This window comes from Alosa sapidissima, chromosome 15 (assembly GCF_018492685.1).
Source record: "Alosa sapidissima isolate fAloSap1 chromosome 15, fAloSap1.pri, whole genome shotgun sequence".
Taxonomy (NCBI): Eukaryota; Metazoa; Chordata; class Actinopteri; order Clupeiformes; family Clupeidae; genus Alosa; species Alosa sapidissima.
This window is the reverse complement of record NC_055971.1, coordinates 13529659-13549263: the sequence shown is the minus strand read 5'-3', so window position 1 is coordinate 13549263 and position 19605 is coordinate 13529659. Positions and strand designations below refer to the sequence as shown.

At 41.7% G+C, this 19605-nt stretch overlaps 2 protein-coding genes across 2 annotated transcripts; both read left to right on the top strand.

Moving 5' to 3' along the window:
- The first annotated feature begins 1760 nt into the window (after nucleotides 1-1760).
- On the top strand, nucleotides 1761-5669 carry LOC121683898 (transmembrane 4 L6 family member 1). The gene is made up of 6 exons (XM_042063765.1): nucleotides 1761-1867; nucleotides 2331-2568; nucleotides 3123-3191; nucleotides 3429-3583; nucleotides 4702-4906; nucleotides 5142-5669. Exons 2-6 carry the CDS (start codon nucleotides 2392-2394, stop codon nucleotides 5154-5156), a joined length of 621 nt encoding a protein of 206 aa, XP_041919699.1. The 5' UTR covers nucleotides 1761-1867; nucleotides 2331-2391; the 3' UTR covers nucleotides 5157-5669.
- A 3927-nt stretch (nucleotides 5670-9596) lies between these two features.
- On the top strand, nucleotides 9597-12107 carry LOC121684574 (P2Y purinoceptor 14). The gene is made up of 2 exons (XM_042064634.1): nucleotides 9597-9879; nucleotides 11038-12107. Exon 2 carries the CDS (start codon nucleotides 11040-11042, stop codon nucleotides 12105-12107), a length of 1068 nt encoding a protein of 355 aa, XP_041920568.1. The 5' UTR covers nucleotides 9597-9879; nucleotides 11038-11039.
- Nucleotides 12108-19605: the final 7498 nt, after the last annotated feature.

Here is a 19605-nt window from a genome sequence, read left to right as displayed (position 1 = left end):
CCCCTCATGCCTATAAAAAGCTCAGAAGGCCATTGCGATGTGTTGCACAATGCAATCATGCAACAACAAGCTGCAGAGGGCATTTGCAACTATCAGTATTTATCTTAACATTTATTTATTATCTTAATATTTAACGCTGATCAAGTGCTCAGATCTGTCTTCTCTTTAATCAAAAGCCTAAAAGTTACATTACAGGATTAACAGTATCTATTTAAGTTTCAGGCTCTTGCTTGTCATGCAGACTTGACTTTTTGTGTGCACTTGAGGTCTTTGTGGGCTCTAGCTTGTGGGACACAAGTCAACATGAGTCAACCTGTTGGTTGGTTAGCCAGTATCACAGATGCATGTCTTTGTGTAAGTCCACTGTGAATTTAATGTAATATATAATATAGATATAAAATCAAATGCAAACAAATTTAGTCATCGTTGCCTTAAGATGCACCACGGTAAAGTTGGTTTAACATTCAACATCAATTTAACATCCAAACAACAATGCAGGGTGGAGGCTACCTTCCGCCGTTTTTTATTTTGTTGGTGTTTTTATTTTCTAGCATTTTTCGATATAAGTCCATTATGCTCCCTGACCAGCTGTCCTCATGACCTCAAACTAACTGTAACACAGACACTGATGTCCCACATACAGTATGCCACAAAGCTCAAACTACATTTTTTTAGAATTTTTTCTTTTTTTCACAGCAAAAGTTTTCACAGCACATTACCAAAAGACACCAATTACACATGAGAGGAAGCCAGGGGGTATTCCATCAACCTCGCTAATGGCCAAACCTCGCTTATTTCGTTATTTCGATAAGTCTCGCTAATTTCAGTGAGAATTCCGTTCCATTAATGAGGTTAACGTGCTTGGTAACTATGGGAATTTATGCCACATAACTACCTGCTCCGTAGCAGCAGAGAATGTCTAATAAGGGCTCTGGTAGTAGGTTAACTTTCAAGCTAAATGATCATGCCTTTTAGCTCACTAGTCTTTAGTCTTAGAACAACTCCTTACTGTTGTGTTAATTGATCGAATACGTTAACTGGAGCGCTTTGGGTTGCACTCTGTGCATACAAAAATGCACTATATAAATAAAAGTGACTTGACTTGAATATGATGTAATACCATTTTTGGTTGTTCTGTAATAAACAGTTACATACATCTGAAGCACTACACACCTTGCTTCTTTGTGTGATTTTAGAAAACCAGCATATATGACAGGGCCAACTCTTTACCTGTATAGATGGTGGTCTATATATAGTAGATGGTAGGAAGAGGTTCTGATCATTTCTCAAGGTGACTCAGGCTGTGACCATCCTCCATGTTGGTCTTTTCTGCCTCTGAATCAGCCCTCCTTCCCACACACAGAGGCCCACACACCATCTTCCCTACACATTTGGCCAAAATAAAACACATTATTCCAGGGGATTACCATGGCAAGCAATATAGACCCAGCAGGTTAAAAAGTCCAATACTCCAGTTTTGGATTTCGAGGGAATCTGGCAATTCATCAGTGCAGAATTTAAGTTTGTCTCACACTGAAATTTAGTATAGCGGGTTTCACTGTCTCTGTGTAAATCTGGTAGACTAGTATCTCAGTAATTGTTGATGTGGGTTCAAATCAGCTGTTATTTTGGATGTATGTGGTTAGGTTGTGTGTGCACATGGGCGTGTGTATTGGGGTGGCTGGGGGGTGTTTCTGTGAGACCGTATATAACCGATGGCTAATGGAGCTTCCTCATGTAGCCTGAGTAAGAATAAAGAGCAGAACTCATCTCCTTCCCTTCTCAACTCAAGACGCTCGCTGACTCCTCTCCTCTTCTCTCGCCTGCGTCCACCAGAACTGAGCAATTTGGGACAAACTTCTCTCAGGTATTAATCGTTCCTTCATTCCTTCACATTCGATTCGTCCTGCAAGATTTTGGGTTTCTTTTTTCCCCATTTGTTTTTGTTATTTTGATGTCTGACTTGTATCTACAGTAAATGTCTCGTGAGATGAGATGTGTGTAGGGTTTAAAGTTGATACTTGAAATTTTGAGATCACGCGAAACTTGGGAGACTAATTGGAAAACTAATTAAATGTAGCCCATACCTGTTACCGTAGGCTATCTGTTGTACGGTTGTCTAATAAATACATTAGTATAAGTACTTTAACTCTTGTGTGTGGCCGCTACAATGTGACATTACATTAGCATGAATGTCCTTAAGTATTTGTGGACTTGGATTTACTGGAGGCAATATGTTGATAAATAATGTTTGTGGCATAATCAGCAGAATTCTGAATAATATTTTAATGTCTTTTAATTTCCCACCCCCACCCCCCTCCCTCCAACAGGTAGTGAAATACTGGGATATTACTGAAGGCCAACTTGGTGCGTTTCTGGTTGGTGATAAAAATGTGTGTTTCACAGTGCTCACGGTGTGTGGGCTTTACTCTGGTCCCCTTGGCAATCATCTGCATGCTGGCCAACGCGCTGCTGCTCTTCCCTGACCTCCAGACAAAATACCTGCTAGAGGGTCATCTAACCTCAGAGGCCCGGTGGTCAACGGGGATATGGGCTTCAGGAGTCCTGGTGAGGATGCTTTTTTGTTTTATGGGAGAGAGAGAGAGAGAGAGAGAGAGAGAGAGAGAGAGAGAGAGGATGAGGATGAGAATGAGAATAAGAGTGGGTATTTCTGTATGTATATGTGTGTGAGTGTGCATGTTTGGGATGGGGCAAAAACTACTGGACATTACTTCAAATATCAACATCAATATCAAGGTGTGACTACGACTCCACCCAAAGTGCACATCTGTGACGGACTTTACCCTCTTTCGGCAATCCCCTTTGTGTCTCATCGCATTTCCCCTCAGTCCCACAGTGACCATACATGGGGAACTGCGCGCTGATTGGCTGTGTACAGGACCACTTGATGTGTTTTTGCAGTTATGGTTGATTAATTATTGTATTTTTAAATGTGAAAACTGAGGAGGAGTAAGAGCATCATGATGTTTGATGTCTGGCACTTTGTAAAGGCGGTGTATTCCTCAAGCTACTTGGCTATTTGTTTATAAATGTCATGATGCCTGTGTGAAGACTGCGCTGTGTGTGGCGGACAGTACTGAATTCTCTCCTCTTCTCTGCAGGTGCTTGTGGCTGCTCGAGTGTTTGTTTCCAGTGCAAGCAAGAAGGGCTTTTGTGGGTTCAGAACAGCGGTGAGACATAATTTGCTGTTGCTCAGTTTTGGCATTGCTCATGCTTTGGCATCTGCTTATGACTAAAACATTTATTTATTTATTTATTATAGCACATACTGTCTACTTTTATCCACAAACAGTATAGTTTTTTTCAATATCCCCAATCCTCTTACTTTAATTTCCTCAGGTTTTATTGAGGTTTTTTTAATAATGACAGGCCTGTCACTCATCTTCCTCCACTCACCTCTCTTGCAGATGATATGTCAGGTGGGTTACACCTGTGTGGCCCTCGCTGCTGCTGGTTTCTGTTTCCTGACCAGTGGGAAGGGCCTGTACAAAGGGCCCCAATGCCTGTACAACAGCACCCAGGGGCCTGTGTGGGGAACGCCCCACTGGCAGATGAGCAGCAGGTGAGATGGCAGAACCCCCACACTGTCCGTAGATCTTAAAAGAAAGTCCAGTAATTTTCTACCGGGTCCCTGTCTCAATTCATATCACTGTGGTCACTACTGAAAGTATATATCTAAAAACATCTAAAATAAAATAGGGCCCAGGTTGACAATTCCCTGATTTTCTCTTTAATAGTCCAACTGTAAGGGACCCATTGGGCTGTATGCTGTGGGGTGCTTTCATTCTTTAATGTGCCAACTTGAGCTGTGATAAGCTAATGAGATGCTGTATTGAGTGTCCTTACCTTAATTAAGAAGGAATCAGAGCATTAAATTCTAGCTTGACATGCTGTTTGTTATGCTGCTTGGTTGCATCCATGTGTAGTTGTTTATTTCAGATATACAAGAGAGGTGTTATGTTCCTTGTACTGTAGGTAGGGGATCTCCCATAGTGGCCAATCAACAACCCAGCCTATTTGTCATTACACAACATGATGCAGGATACAACGTCAATGCACAGTTTGCTGACGGCAGACACAAACATGCCACATGTTGTACCCAGGATCTGTAAATGTCCACCTTCTCAGTGTGCTGCCTGGAAAACAAAATCTCCAACAGTGCAGCCTTCGTGAGCATTTCACGGGCAACAACAAATACCAGCAAATTCTTCAGTCAGTCCTCTTAGTTTTTGTGGCTTTTTATCAACCAATCAGCAACCACACATAATGCAAGTCCCCTCTGCGTGCAGCAGCTAATCCTCTTTATTGCTGTACCATTTACAGTAGGATCTGATCAGCAACTAGCCAAAAACACAAGCCCTTGATGCAGGTACAGTACCAACAACTACCACTCCAGAAACAACAAGATCTCAGAGTCAGTTCAGGTTATAAGTAGTCTAGAATCCAACAGCAGTGCTGAGGCTGACTGTTTAGCAGATGGGCAGCTACATCTGGCTTTATTTCAGTCGTGTGACTGTTACATCACCCCTTTGGAATGGCAATGGGTGGCCCAGTTCCTTTTTACAGTGGTTTGAAGTCCATGTGAGTGTCTGTCTCTGACAGTGTCTATGTTTGTGTTTGTGTGTGCGCGTGTGTGTGTGTGTGTGTGTGTGTGTGTGTGTGTGTGTGTGTGTTTCACAGTGCCCCACGCAGTGAAAGACTCTACATCTACGAGCCGGACCACTGGGCCTCCACCTGCATAGAGCCGCGCAGAGTGGTGCTGTGGAATGTGTCCCTCTTCACCATTCTCATGGTGGCCAGCGGAATCCAGGCTGTCCTATGCGCCGTCAACATCATCAACTCTCTACTAGGCGTGCTCTGTGGGCCCAGCTTCGGCATAAACAAGGTAGTGTAAGCAAACACATTTTTGTGGCATTGTTTGTTTTGTCTGGGGGTGGGGGGGCAGAGAGTGTGCAGCTGGTGTGCGAATTTGTAAACATAAGAATGCATAAGTATACCAATAATAGAACGTGATAATCATTTCAAACCACATTTTTACAATTATTCTGTTATTCTGTGTTTCATGGACTGGCAAATAATAATTGAATGGTGAATAAACATCCATGTTCCTTTCTTGTTAGGTTACACCAGCCTGAAGAGATCACGTGAGCTCTGAGAGGATCCATTCCCATAGAGTGATGTCATATCCTCCCACTCCAGAGAATATTGGGTATCATCTCATGACTGTGATTCACTTTATTAGGAACTCCAGACTCCAGACTCAGTCTAACACAATTGTGTCTTGACATCTGGAATCTTCCTTAGATAAGCTTTTGGAGTGTATGAAATAGTATGAGGAGTGAATGGGTTAGTGTTTGCTAAAAGATCAACTTTTTATTAATATTTAATCAGCAGTGTTTTTGGTGGTCACTGCCATGAATGTATTCTAAAGTTGTATATATGCCATTTCTTACTGTAGTACTGTAATATGTGAAAATGTGATATCTTAATCAGGTTGGTCTTTTGCACTTTGCACTTTATTTATGTTTTCATATTGTATTTAATGTATTTTTGTCGTATTTACAATTTGTATATTTGTGCCTGTAGAAAGCATAAGTGAACTTGTACTTGTGAGCTATCTATGAAATAATAAATGCATCTTCAATTCATCACTGATATGTAATCTTTATGTAATTCTAGTATTTTAACCATACAGAAGATTGTGCTTTTTAAGTGAAAAAACAAACAAACAAACCATAGTGGGTGGACAGAGCTCAGTATCGCCCCCTCCTGGTGAGCACTTAGTGCACTCAGTAAGTCAGGCCCCTAGTTTGACTCTTACTGTTTCAATACAACGCCTTTATTTTGTCTATAGAAATATAGAACTAAGAGCCATGCATTCCAAATGGCCTGTATTCCCACTCCATCCAATTGCCTCAAAATACACTGAAATGAATTAGCAACAGATATACAATTTTTTTTTTAAATAATTAAGTATGGCTGCAACCATGATGGCTATGATGGTGATGGAGCTCGGATGGCAAAATGCAGCTTAAAAATGTGCTTATACCATTATCCAGACTCCTTTGGGCTCAATATAATTCGTACTCCCATTATCAGAGTGGCTCTAATAAACGCAAAAACTTCCGTCACTGACCCTGCAGTATAAGCTACCCCTTGCTGTTTTCAGAATATACCTATTGTGTTCATTTCGGGTTTATTAGTTTTGAGGTTTTGAACTTCCATTTGTTATTTATGGTCTGCCGGCCTCATTCACCTTAGCTCATATGAGAGATTCTATTTTCTATTCTATGCAGTCCATCTGATCAATAGGTATGTGCCTGGACTCAATTTTAGACACTGTCCATGGTCTCACCCATTCATTTAAAAAAATAAATAAAACACCCATGATCAAAATCTGTTTTGTGTGTTCAGATGCCTTGTGTGAAAGATAGTCAAGGAGCCTCATGATAGAATAAATTAACAATATATGAGAATTTTGAGGGTTAATGATGAAATGGTAGGGCTGGCAGCTATTGTTATGTATCATGTATTATTTATGATGCTTTATATTTGTACATTAGATAGATAGATAGATAGATAGATACTTTATTGATCCCCAGGGGTAATTCAAGCTTATTATTATTTCTTCTGACATTATTGATTCTGAAGTGGTGCAACACTAAAGTCCTTGGCTGAATAAAAATTACACCCCACATAAGCTCTCATTGCACTTAAGAAAACCACTGTAGGCTTCCTTCCATCCTTCCTGGACTTTATACTGTTTTATTATGAATGCAAAGCTTCTGTGAAATGATCTGGTTGTTAAAAGGTATGGCTGATATAAAAGTATGGTTAATTGTTTGCCATTTCTCCACACGCATGATTTTCCATCCTCATTTGGGCCCTTGTTTTGTCTTGTTTCTTTCCCCTTCACTCAGTCTCTTCCCTACCCCCCCCCTCATATCTCCTTCCTGTCACTCTTCAGATTCTTCTTCCATCCTGTCCTCTTCTCTTCCCCCGCATCTTTGTTCCCTCGCTCCAGTCCAGATCTGATTGGGGTTTCAACCAAACAAGGCCTTGAGCATTGTCTGTATTGAATGCTATTTTTGGGTCCTCTGTACTGTCTGTCCCTTTTGGGTTTTGTGTCCTAATCTCAGACTGTCCTGTTGTATGTGTCCTTTTGTTGTATCCTCTCCACTCATCAAATTAAACCTGTCATTGCTGAATTTGGAGAAATTGTGCTCTTTAACAAGTGCACATTTCTAGACTGTACCTACATGTAAGGAGCTTTCAGATCCTCCAGTGTTGCTGTAAGCTGTGGTATTTTATTACATACAAAAATATACAATTATATATTTTTTTGTAGTTTAATTCTGTTCAATCTTGTCAATATTTAATCTCCAACCCTGTCATAACAAGTGAACAATGGAAGATAAACAATAAACAATATTAACATGTTGCCTTCACAGACATTTTGGTTCCCTCCCCTTTAAAAACTGTCTGACAATGGTGGTTTTACAAGCCTTCTGTAGTGAAGAGACTCTTCAGGTTTTGCCAATTGTTCACAAAGCTCTTATGAATTATGGCATGGACATTGCATCATCACAGTTTTCTGATGCTGTTGTTAATCAGATACCACGAAACTGAATGAATCGAGGATCATTTTAAGACATTCTGTATTTGGCCAGTCACAACCACCAAACATTACTGAGGTCACCTAAAAATAATAGCTCAAATTCAACATGCTGAATATAGCCAAACTTCTACACACTGTTGTTTTTTGGGTTTTTTTGTGTGTTAATCATTGTTTATTGTGTAATGTTTAATGTTAATTATGAACAAATAGCAGCATTGCTTGAGCTCTGTCCTATTCCATTCGTCATCTCTGGTTTCAGATCCTCCTTACAGGGAAAGAGTGCACCTGTGAAATCCTCTCTGGTTTTTGCTGTCGGACAGTAAACCATGTATGGCCACACCACCAAGCATGAATGAGCTTCCTCCGGTCTCATTCAGACAGATTTAAGACATTTGTATTCTTTTCCAACGTGACTTCCTCACTGTTATCAGATACACAATAGTATAATGTTTCTTTAAATTGTTTTAATTTTGTTATATTGTAGATTGATTCATTTCCGAAAAGCTCAAAAGGGTAGGGTTACCAGTTGTGTTGACTGTGAGGTCGCGGGTGTACATACAGTACGTGTCTACTTGAAAGAAGTGATGAAATGTATTCAAAGCTGGAAGATGTAGATTTTCTTAATCTGAAATGGTCAGAGAGGGTCAAACTCAGCAAACCAAAAAAGAAGACTATTTTCACAATAAATTGGAAATCAGTCAAATGTGAAGTGTATTTACTAGTCTAAAGTCTATTTCTATTTGATAAACAGTTCTGTTTAATCTGCAGTGTGTGCGGTTTGTGGTGCATTAGAATGTCATGAGCTCTCTCTCTGCCTGGTAACACGTGCTGATTGAAGTCTGATGACCTCCACCTGTTCCTGCTCTGCTCTGCCTCACCCTCGTTACCTACCAGCTGCACTGCATTCACCACTCATCATGCCCTCTATATAAAGCCTTGCTTTTCAGTCCACACTTGTCAGATCGTCTGCAACCAGCACCAGTTACCTGCCTGTTTATTGAAAACGCCTCTGACTCTTTGCCTGTGATCCCGGACCCGCTCGACTACTTCTGTGTTCTCCAGCCCCGGTAATCTTGACCTGCCTTCCGTCCCTCTTCTACGAATACCGCCTAGTCCTTGACTGTACTGCTGCTTCGTTTCAATTGCTGTTGTGTGTGTGTTTCCCCCAGAACTTCCCGGATCATCCAGCTCCTGCCTTCGCTGTTCGGCTACTGGGGGAACACACACACGCAGACTCTTGGAACTCCTGTACCCCCCCCGGAACCCCTGAAACCCCCAACCCTTAAATAAACTTTTGAACGTGACGCAATTGTGGTCCTCGTCCTGTTTGGTGTCTGACATAGAATTTGTGTGACTCTCATGCGCTAGTCACACTCCACTGCAGTCTGTGGAGCCAGGGCTTCCAATCAGCTGTAACTCTTTCTTGTGAAATGATAGAGAGCAGCTCCTCCTGTGATGGTAAAGATGACAGGGCAATATGAAAGGATCATGGAAAAGCAGAAAGGGGAAGTGAGAAGTCAAGAAGTCAAAGCTAGAAAGTGAAAGGCAGAGAAGAAAGACAGTAAATGAAAAAAGGGAGGGAGGAAAGGTGTGTAGAAATATTCGTGTGTGTGCGTGCGTGCGTGTGTGTGTGTGTCTGTGTGTGTGTGTGTCTGTGTGTCAGTGTGTGGGTGTCTGTGTGTGTGTGTGTGGGTGGGTGGGTGGGTGGGTGGGTGTGTGGCACCCTCTATCAGTTGCCACTTTCTTTTTTTAACATCAATGGAGAGAAGTGCATAGAGTTAAACACCTCAGGGAGTTGAAAAAAAATGTGTTAAACGTGAAACAGAAACGGAAGAGTGGGAGGAAAGAGCATACATTTCACTTCCTGTCCGAGAGAGAGAGAGAGAGAGAGAGAGAGAGAGAGACCAGATATAAATCAGCAGGGCAGAAGATCAGGGCTCTTGTAGAGCAGCTGGACTGAGCAGAGAGAGGAAGTACAAGTTTGCAGTGCTGGTAGAGTCTGCAAAGAGCTGTGGAGATATTATGAAATGAAAGGTTAGTGGTAAATCTGTGATGTTAGTGAATTTTGACACATTGGTCAAATCGTTGGCTTTTGAGTGATCATCTACTAAACGTTTCTGCTGGGACATTGATCAGAAGACCGCACAGAGCTTTAGCTACTCAGGGGAGAGACGGAGAGATATTCGACATTCTGGGCCAACCAAACATCCCTGCTCATCATTCACCAGTCTGCTCATAAGGTCTGTACCAACACCTTACAGGCTTTTCCATGTCTCAATTCTCACAGCATGTTTTTTTAGGAAAATATCAGTTCACCATAACACATAGCAGTTAAATATGTTCTTAGGGTAAGGGTTTTGTTTAGATTGAGGTTATGATTGGTAATTAAGTATATAAGATGCACATAGAAATATATTTATTTTCTGCTTATTGTAGATGGGAAGTTAGAGTCCTTGGCTCCTCCGTCAAAAACAAAAATGTGAAACAAACCACTACCACAACAACAACACTACAACAATAAAAATGAATTCCCACCTCTAAAAAGACACTTCTCAGCATGGTCCTTTGGGGGCTCAATAATCTATTGTTGTTTTTGGTATTCTATTTTTGAAAATCTCTTTGGACAGAACCATTATGCAACAATCTTAAATGACAGTCTTATCAAGAGAGATTAAGAAACAGGAAAGCAATATTTGATGGTGAAAAAATATGGTCACAATCTTCACACTCGTCTCAATCTTTATAGCCAAAGCCAGCTATAGAGGCTCTAACATAACACCAAGATAGTAGCCTACACAAATCTCTCCAGATATTTTTCTTGTAGCATCCAAAAAACATTTGCATGAAAATGATGTACATAATTGAAATGGGTGTGCTATATAAATAAGATTCTCCATTGAACCACTTCAGTTTTTACAATGTTGTAACAATGTTTGGTAACACTTTACTTGACAGTATCGACATAAGAGTGACATGACACTGTCATGACATGAACCCTAACCCTAACCTCTAACCCTAACCCTAATCTTAACCCTAACCCTAAACTTAACCCTAATCCTAACCCTAAACCGAATGTCACTTAATAACAGAAGCGTTATGTCATAAACATTTATGACTTGTTTATGACACGTTCATGACAGTGCCATGTCACTCTTATGTTGACACTGTCAACCCAATTTTTAAAGTGTAACCCAATTTTTATATATAAAATGATTTAATAGAGAATATTTTGATATGGATTTATACTGTTGTTTTTGTTCTGTTGTTTAATAACCTCTCAGAAGTTTTAATTCATTTGAACTTCAGCATAACTGAAAGTTCTTTTTGGGGAGACTAACACTGGTGTCCATGCATCCAACTAACTAACTGCTCCTTCTTGACATTTCCATGGTCTTTAGGCATGGACATCACCAACAACACCAGTCTCCGTGGTAACCAGACGGACCTCAACAGTGTGTTCACACGTCAGGTGCTGCCCGTGCTCTACCTGGTGATCTGTGTGGTGGGCCTGGTTCTCAACGGCCTGGCCGCCTGGATCTTCTTCCGCATGTCCAGCTCGTCGGCGCTCATCGTGTACCTGAAGAACATGGTGGTGGCCGACGTGCTCATGCTGCTCACCTTCCCTTGGCGCATCGCTGGCGAGGCGGGCCTGGGCGGGCGTCTCCTTAAAGAGCTGACGTGCCGCTACACGGCGGTCATCTTCTACCTGAGCATGTACGCCGGTATCGTCTTCATGGGCCTCATCAGCCTGGAGCGCTACGTCAAGATCGTCCACTCCTCCTCGTCCACCTCCTGCTCCTCGTCCTCCTCCCTGCCCTCCGCTGGCTCCCTCTGCTCCTCGTCGACGTCCTGCTCGTCGTTGCTGCGGCACGTGCGCTGCGCCCGAGCGCTCTCCTTTCTGGCCTGGCTGCTGCTGCTGCTCTGCATGCTGCCCAACTCGTTCCTCAGCAACCAGCAGCTGCCGGCCAGCAGCCAGTGGAGCTGCATGAAGCTCAAGAGCGAGCTGGGCAAGGAGTGGCACCGCGTGTCCATCATGCTAAGCATGGGCATTTTCTGGGCGATGCTTCTGCTTCTGGCCTTCTGCTACGCGTCCATCGCGCTGCGCGTCTACCGCTCCTACCGGCGCCTGGGCCGCGGTGGCAACCAGCAGGTGCGACGCAAGTCCAACCGCAGCATCCTCAGCATCCTGGCCGTGTTCTTCATCTGCTTCGTGCCGTACCACGTGTGCCGCGTGCCCTACACGCTGAGCCAGAACCGCGACGCCAGCCCATACGTCCTCTTCCAGGCCAAGGAGGCCATGCTGTTCCTGGCGTCGTTCAACGTGTGCTTGGACCCCGTCATCTACTTCCTCATGTGCCGCACCTTCCGCGAGTCGCTGCTGCAGAGGCTGCCCTGCTGCACGCGCCCCACTCACGAGCCCGCGAGGCGGGGCTCCTTCTCCAACGGCATCAGCATCAGCAACCTGTGAATGGGGTGGTGGGGGGTGGTGGTGGGGGGGGGGGAGGGAGGGGGGTTGGGGGGCAGACAACGAGAATCACCAATGGAGAACACAAGACATAGTAAAGGGGATGTGTAACTTGTCAGAGGGTTTTCTAAAACAGACAAGAAAATGGAGAGAACAAGAGGCGTAAAGAGGAAGAAGAGAGGAAGAAAGATGGAGTGATACAGAGAGGAAGGAAATGAAATGCTGGCAATGTGACATGTTCTGGCCTAGAAAGGGCACTGAGAGAGATGGGGGCATGACTCCAGTGCTGCGTCTGCCAGTTTCAGTTGCTAGTCAGCTGAAAGGTAAAGCAGTCAGTCAGTGATACTCCTCTTCTTGTATGTCCAGACAGACAGAAAACTGACAGAAAAAGCACTACTGTTTTTTAAGGTGCTTTTAAGACACTTTAAAGCCTGTTGGATGTATCAGCTGAAAGGAAATTCTGGGTTAATATATTATAATTTGGTGGCTCATTTCAGAGCATTTGAGTGACTTACTCTCTGTGCTATCACTCTCAAGAGGAAGTGGTAAAAGTTTTTTTTTAGGATCCACCTCGATAAAATCCTTGAAAGAGTACAATGTTAATTCAAGCCTTACTAATCAATTTGTGATTGTTGTTTATTTATCATAAGACACATTTCAGTCCTGTAAAAGAAATCCTACCTCTCAAAAAACCAAGTATAAACAAGATGACATTTAAGCTAAAACAGTCTTTAATAGAGTCGAACATCTGCTGGTCAGGTCGTTGCTCTACAGTATATCGCATTTGTTAGCATTGCTGCATAGCAGTCAGTGTTTGGTGCAGATGGGTGTTATGTAAGAAGCAGCAGCACCAGCAGCTCTAGGCTGAAGGTTAAGGAGGAAGAGGAGGAGGAGATAAACACAAGTCTGTGGCGGGGTGCGTTTCCCTCAGAAAACATGCCACAGGAGGATTCTCTGCAGGGTCCGCACGGACACTGCCGGACTCGCACGCACATGTTTACACATACACACGTGTACACCTATGCACACACACAAACACACACACACACACACACACACACACACACACAGGATGCACTGGTCACTGATTTATTTAGAGAGCTTACAAATTTCCAGATTTTACACACACACACACATGAAGAACCTTCAGAGATAGTGCTCTGGAACACAGGAACTGTGAAAAAAAAAAACTGTTGGCTGGAAATATGTGTAGGCCTACTGCCATAGAGCACTGGAGGATCTTAAGCCATGTTAAATAGTGAAAGCCAATTTGTCCAATTTTTATGTGATTATTGTTTGTAAATAATTGTAAATTAAACATGCTATGCTCAAAATTAACTGTTACTGTATGTGTGTGTTATTGTGTATCTGAGTACTTGTGGGCTGCCATCACAGAACTGAACATTTCAGACACGGTCAGTTCCTGGTTTCTGGTGGCCTTCAAAACATGAACCAAGGGACTACAGGAAGTAGGGGGCCCCAAGTGACACATGATATCATGAGGCCAAAGCGGAGCTGGTAATGCAATAATTCTCCAGTCCTGTCTACACTTTTTTTTTTTAAATGTGCACCAAGATGATTGAAAAAAAAAAAGGATTGAATAATGACCTTCCAAGTGGGACACCAGAGGGATGTTTGTTTGTTCCATTGTGTCCCTAAGCACTGAACCCTGAGATGCTAAGGAGTGTCCCAGTGGTTAGTTTATTATGAGTGGCACTGGACTTGTGCAAAATTCCGAATTTAAGAATGGGTCTCCATTCAATTCATGAGTTGGAATTTTAATTGAATTGACTCCGCCCCACAGGAAGTTGAATTGGAATTGGAATGACAGGAAGTGGAATTAAATTAATGGCACTTCAAAGCAATTCCACAGTCACACAACAGAAAGAATGTGTTGAATCTCACATACATTCCGTTTTGAGAAGGTTACTTTGGAAATGTAATTTGTTACTTTTTTAAGTTATAAGTTGTATGTTTGATGCAATCATATCTGTCATATATAGGGTGACCAGATGGGATTGGCTGAAATTCGGGACGCTTTTTTTTCGCGGAGGGGGGGAGCGGGGGGGGGGGGGGGGGTGGTAGGCCTACAGCGAATCTTACCAAAACACATTTTTATTCAAACATCAAAACATCAAGTCTGTCTCAAAATACAACAGAGAAATCATGAACTCAAAATGTCATTGTGGGGAAAAAAACAAAAAAAACAATGACTGCGTAACAGTGCAAATCAGACCTTTCAGAATAAGGATAGCCTAATAGCCTAACGCTAATAACAAGCCTTACCAAAATGATGGGTCATTAAGTAAGAATACAAAATAATTGTTAGATTAAGTAGATTAGCCTATGTTAAAAAGACATGGACGTTAGGCCGAAATTCCGACGTATTTTTTTATTTGCACACACGCTGGCTCTGCCTGCTGCGCTGCCTGCACATTCAATGTTGCTTCACGAAATCAGTGCATATTACCGCCTAATTATAGAACGTCAAAAAGAAACAAAGTAGCCGGGCTGCATCCAGACACTTAGGTGCCGTCGGGGGCTGCAGTCGACTCAACCTCTCTACGGACAGTTTTTAATGTTTATCAGAAAATAACTACTCAGTATTCTGATTGAGTATAATTTTCGGGACAATTAGGGCTGGATTCGGGACAACTGCTTGGATATCGGGACTGTCCCGAATTTTCCGGGACGTCTGGTCACCCTAGATATACTGTGAGTTTAGTAAACAGAGTTTACTAAAAAGAAAGGTTTTGAACAACTCACTTGGTTTTTCTGCTCGCCGCCATCTTGCCAGTCAAGAAGTGAGTTGTCCAAAACCTTTCTTTTTAGTAAACTCTGTGAACACAAACAATGTTCTTAATTCTCGAGTTCATGTGTAAATGTCATCAATGTTTCATGTTGTGTTGAGCCTTCTTAGTGTTTTAAAAATATCGATTTTAATGCGATCATGCGTCAAAATAGTAGTGCCCCTAGCACTCCCATTCAAAGGGCCATTTGACCAGAAAACGACAATAAGGTCAGTCTTAAAAGTGCTTTTAAACTTATGCTTAAAATTATGCTTTTAAACGAAAGTTTGACTTGGGTATTCACAAAAAGACTCTAGGTTGCATTTTGGCGAGAGTTACGCTTTAAGCACTACAAAGACGCTTAAAAAAGAACACCAGCCTTAAAAAAGCATTTCCTCTGAAAGCCAATGCCTCATGCAGCTTATCTTTGCTGTCTCATGGTTCTTATAATACAGTGTTGCAGCTTCCTTTCTGGCCAGCCCCTGTAACATTGCCTTAATCTTTACCTCATCTCTCACCTGTAATTTACCTGTGTGGATTTGACCGGCCAACCCATTTAATTTTTGTCAGGTCACAGTTAGGCCTGTTGGGCAGTAGGGGGCAGCAGTCTCTTTACTTACTGAACTTCACTGAACGTCTTTCTTCAATACACTATCCTAAATTGTTACAGCATGTTTTGTGATGGCATTGTAGTGCTTTGTAGTCAACTTACCACATAAACCAAGTGTTTGGTTGGTTCATCAACATTAGCTTTTGATTTCGATTTTGCCCAATGTTGATGTGTTGGCTTGTTCATTTAATCTGCTATTGGGTTTATCTAAAAAGTAAGGTGCCTTTGTACATTGAATATAATGGGCTTGTTTGTATGTTGGCTGTGTGTTGTGCTGAATGCTTTGTGTTGTGAGGGAGCCAGTCATTTGCATTTGATTCCCTCCTCTGACATTGTTTAATTATGCTTGTCATGTATACAACACATAAAGTAAGATAGCTTACATACAACAGTCACAGGAAAGAAACATTCTGATAAAAACAAGGGGCATGTGTCTATTCCACATAGCAAGCCTTTAAAAAACATTCCAAATGGACTTAACCCAACAACTAAACTATACTGGGATGTATATGAGTTGTTTTTGATGCTTAATGCCATTGATGTGTCCTACCGGATCCCCTGGTTAGCTACTGTAGTACCAGAATCATGTTTAGAGTTTAGAGGCTGTTTCAGTCTGGCAGGACAGTCGGCATCTCTAGCACCACCAGCTGAATTGTTATGGTGTGGTTTAGGCCTGGAATAGATCAATAGCTCCATCTACAGACAGGTTCTATTATTACATTTACATAATAGCTGATGATATAGCTTACCTGGCTGCACTGAAGGACTGTCAATACTAGTTCAGTCCTCACTATCGGGATCCCCACCATTTAGGTCACTTTTCAGTCTGTTAATCCTTACTATTATGATCTATGCTTTGACCTGAAATGTGTAACTGTATATTCAAACAATCAAGATACCTGGTTGAATATTCTGTCACGTTTCTTTCAAATATAAAAATGATCTGATAGAGGTGTGTAGAGGCTTAAAGGAGAATTCCGGTGTGATATTGACCTAAAGTGTATCGAAACATGATACCGAGTGTGAACGTATGTCTCATAGCCCATCTCGGCTTGTCCCCTGCACTCCAAAATCTGGTGCTAGTTAGCCGATGCTACCAACATCTTTTTCAGTAGTGGTGCTTCGGCATCGGGCTAGCCATGCAAATAAATCACTGTTTTACACCCATTTACGAGGCTCAATGTATCTCCACACTTCATAGGTAGACTTCCGAGGGCCCTGACATTTAAAACGAGACATTGAGAACTTTGAAAAAGCACTGGTAGTTTACTTACAAGACGATTTATACAGACAGTATCTTCACAAAGTTTAGCGTTTGCAGCCATCTTGAATTTAGTCACGATAAGTCGAGCAATGAGTAAGAATGAACAGCTATGATAAGGGATCAGATTCCAAAAATAATTCAGTGGAAATGCATGGATTCCAGTTGCTGCTACTGGAAGAAACTGGAATCCATGCATTTCCACTGAATTATTTTTGGAATCTGATCCCTTATTATACCTGTTCATTCTTACTCGTTGCTCGACTTATCGTGACTAAATTCAAGATGGCTGCAAACGTTAAACTTCGTGAAGATACTGTCTGTATAAATCGTCTTGTAAGTAAACTACCAGTGCTTTTTCAAAGTTCTCAATGTCTCGTTTTAAATGTCAGGGCCCTAGGAAGTCTACCAATGAAGTGTGGAGATACATTGAGCCTCGTAAATGGGTGTAAAACAGTGATTTATTTGCATGGCTAGCACCACTACTGAAAAAGTTGTTGGTAGCATCGGCTAACTAGCGCCAGATTTTGGAGTGCAGGGGACAAGTCGAGATGGGCTATGAGACATACGTTCACACTCGGTATCATGTTTCAATACACTTTAGGTCAATATCACACCAGAATTCTCCTTTAAATCGTTCTGTGCATACTGTGTTTATGATCAGAAACAATTACAAAGTGTGCATGAATGGCTTGTCAGGTGCCAGACAAGTGGTACAAGTTAAAATATAGCTGCAAGCGGCAATGGCAGGCCTGAGCACCTGTGGTCCGTGACCCATGACATTTCGGAATCCAACAATACACTCACATGTGGTGCATGTGTCAAATGCACATATCTGATGTGTGTGCTATTTGTTTTTGCAAGTTTTATTCATTGGAATCACTTACTCTCTTTCTGTTGGATGTGATGTTTTACACCGATGATATTCACCCCTCCCCTTATATTCGTCTTAGGGAGGTCCATATCCCTACCAACTCTTGTGTGTGTGGGTGAAACTATTTGCTGACCACAAGAATAAGATTCCATAAGCGGGGCGCTATGGAGTCCCTGGGCCACACTTGGGGCCAAATCTCTGTCCCAGAGTAGGGGAGATATGAGGGCTGATATGGTTGCTAGGTTTCTAATTGGTTTCTAATTTTGATATGGTTCTGATAAACCACCTAGGAGAAGCAATTAATAACCTGTGAGGTTTGAGCCATGTGAAGCATTGCATATTAAATTTATCACACATTTTCTGTTCATGTGGCGAGGTATGCAAATTCATCATATCGCTAGTTCAGCACATTACTGCATATAAAGAAAAACTTCTCAATAATGAATCACCAACATATCAACATGTATACCAACTTTGACATGAATCGGATCAATAGTCTAGGAGAAGTATTTCAAAATTGATCATGTGTCACAAAATCCTTCCTGTTGGCCGTGGCTAATGCAGTATATATGAAAGTTGTTCGTCTTGAGGAGTTACACACACATTACCGTTCAAAAGTTCAAAGTTCAAGAGTCACTTAGAAATGTTCTTGTTTTCATCATTAATGTTGTAAATGACTGTTGTAGAAAGAAATGGCTGATCTTTAATGCAATATCTACATTGCTCATTATCAGCAACCATTCATTTAATGTTCCAAAGGCACGTTCTGTTTACTAATCTAATATCATTTTAAAAGGCAAACTAAGAAAACATTGGAGAACCTCAATTATGTAAGCACATAATTTAATCTGAAAACTGCTGCCTGATTTAAAAAAAAAACAAACAATGCAACTGATCTCAGCTACGAAGTTTTGTGCATGTAGGTGAAACTATATGGCAACCACAGTACGTCAAAATTGTTCATGCGCACAACACACAAAATCCCAAATATCTCATTTACTGTTGGGTGTGGCTAAGGCAATGTTCATATGAAAGTTCTTCGTCTTGGGGAGTTTAAAGTATATGCCAACCACAAGACTAAGTGACATAAGGGGTCGCTATGGAGTCCATAGGCCACACTCGGTCTTGGTCCATGACAGCTTTATCAGACACCTGTTGAGCTTTCTCCCATGGAAACCACTTCAATAAAGGCAAAGCGCGGCGGGGATATTACCAACTATAATACTAATCCTTACAGAAACAGGGCTTTCGCACCATCCGGTGCTCGGGCCCTAAAAACAAAAGGTCTGCACACTGACAGGGCAATGTTTCCATCCCCCAGGATTTTTTTCAGGCCTTAAGAAGACCCTAAGAAAATGAAATGTTGCCCTTTTATGAAACTAAAAAGACATATTTTGTGGAGTCACAATGTGTAGATATAATTTTCTTTCTTTTTTTAGGCTATGATATAAGAAAAAAAAAACATTTGAATGAAGAAACTTTGGATCCTTTTCTAAAACATAAATATGCACGTCACCATGTAAATCAGGTCTACTCTGACTGATTTGATCTCAACTATGTTTGTTTGTGTTTGTGTTTGTGTTTGTGTTTCCCCTTCTCCTTCCGGTGTTCGGATATGAACAAACATATGCAGTACCGTTATAAAACCAGCAGAAGGAAGTGTATAGTAGCACTTTCACCACACAGTCTAAACAACGGGGTTATTCAGAAGCCTAGAAGCCTACAGTTAGTTCTGCTATAGATTGTACGATGATATTTTTGCATAGACAAAAATGCACCATGCAGGGGGAATTCCTTACTCGGCATATCAGGAACTAGCAAGATCACCTGGCCAGTTCAGCTACATTCCACTGCAGACTGTTCAGTCTCACTGTGCACTACTTTTAAAGTACTGCATTTCCATGCCATTTAAAAAGCCAAATAAACATAGCAATTGAATAAGTAAATAAGCAAATCAAAAACATAGA

Excerpts from the sequence above, each read along its gene's own strand:
- LOC121684574 (XM_042064634.1), top strand. The coding sequence starts at position 11,040 with ATGGACATCACCAACAACACCAGTCTCCGTGGTAACCAGACGGACCTC.
- LOC121683898 (XM_042063765.1), top strand. The coding sequence starts at position 2,392 with ATGTGTGTTTCACAGTGCTCACGGTGTGTGGGCTTTACTCTGGTCCCC. Across the intron at positions 2,569-3,122 it reads TATGGGCTTCAGGAGTCCTG|GTGCTTGTGGCTGCTCGAGT; the intron begins GTGAGGATGCTT and ends TCTTCTCTGCAG. Across the intron at positions 3,192-3,428 it reads TTTGTGGGTTCAGAACAGCG|ATGATATGTCAGGTGGGTTA; the intron begins GTGAGACATAAT and ends CCTCTCTTGCAG.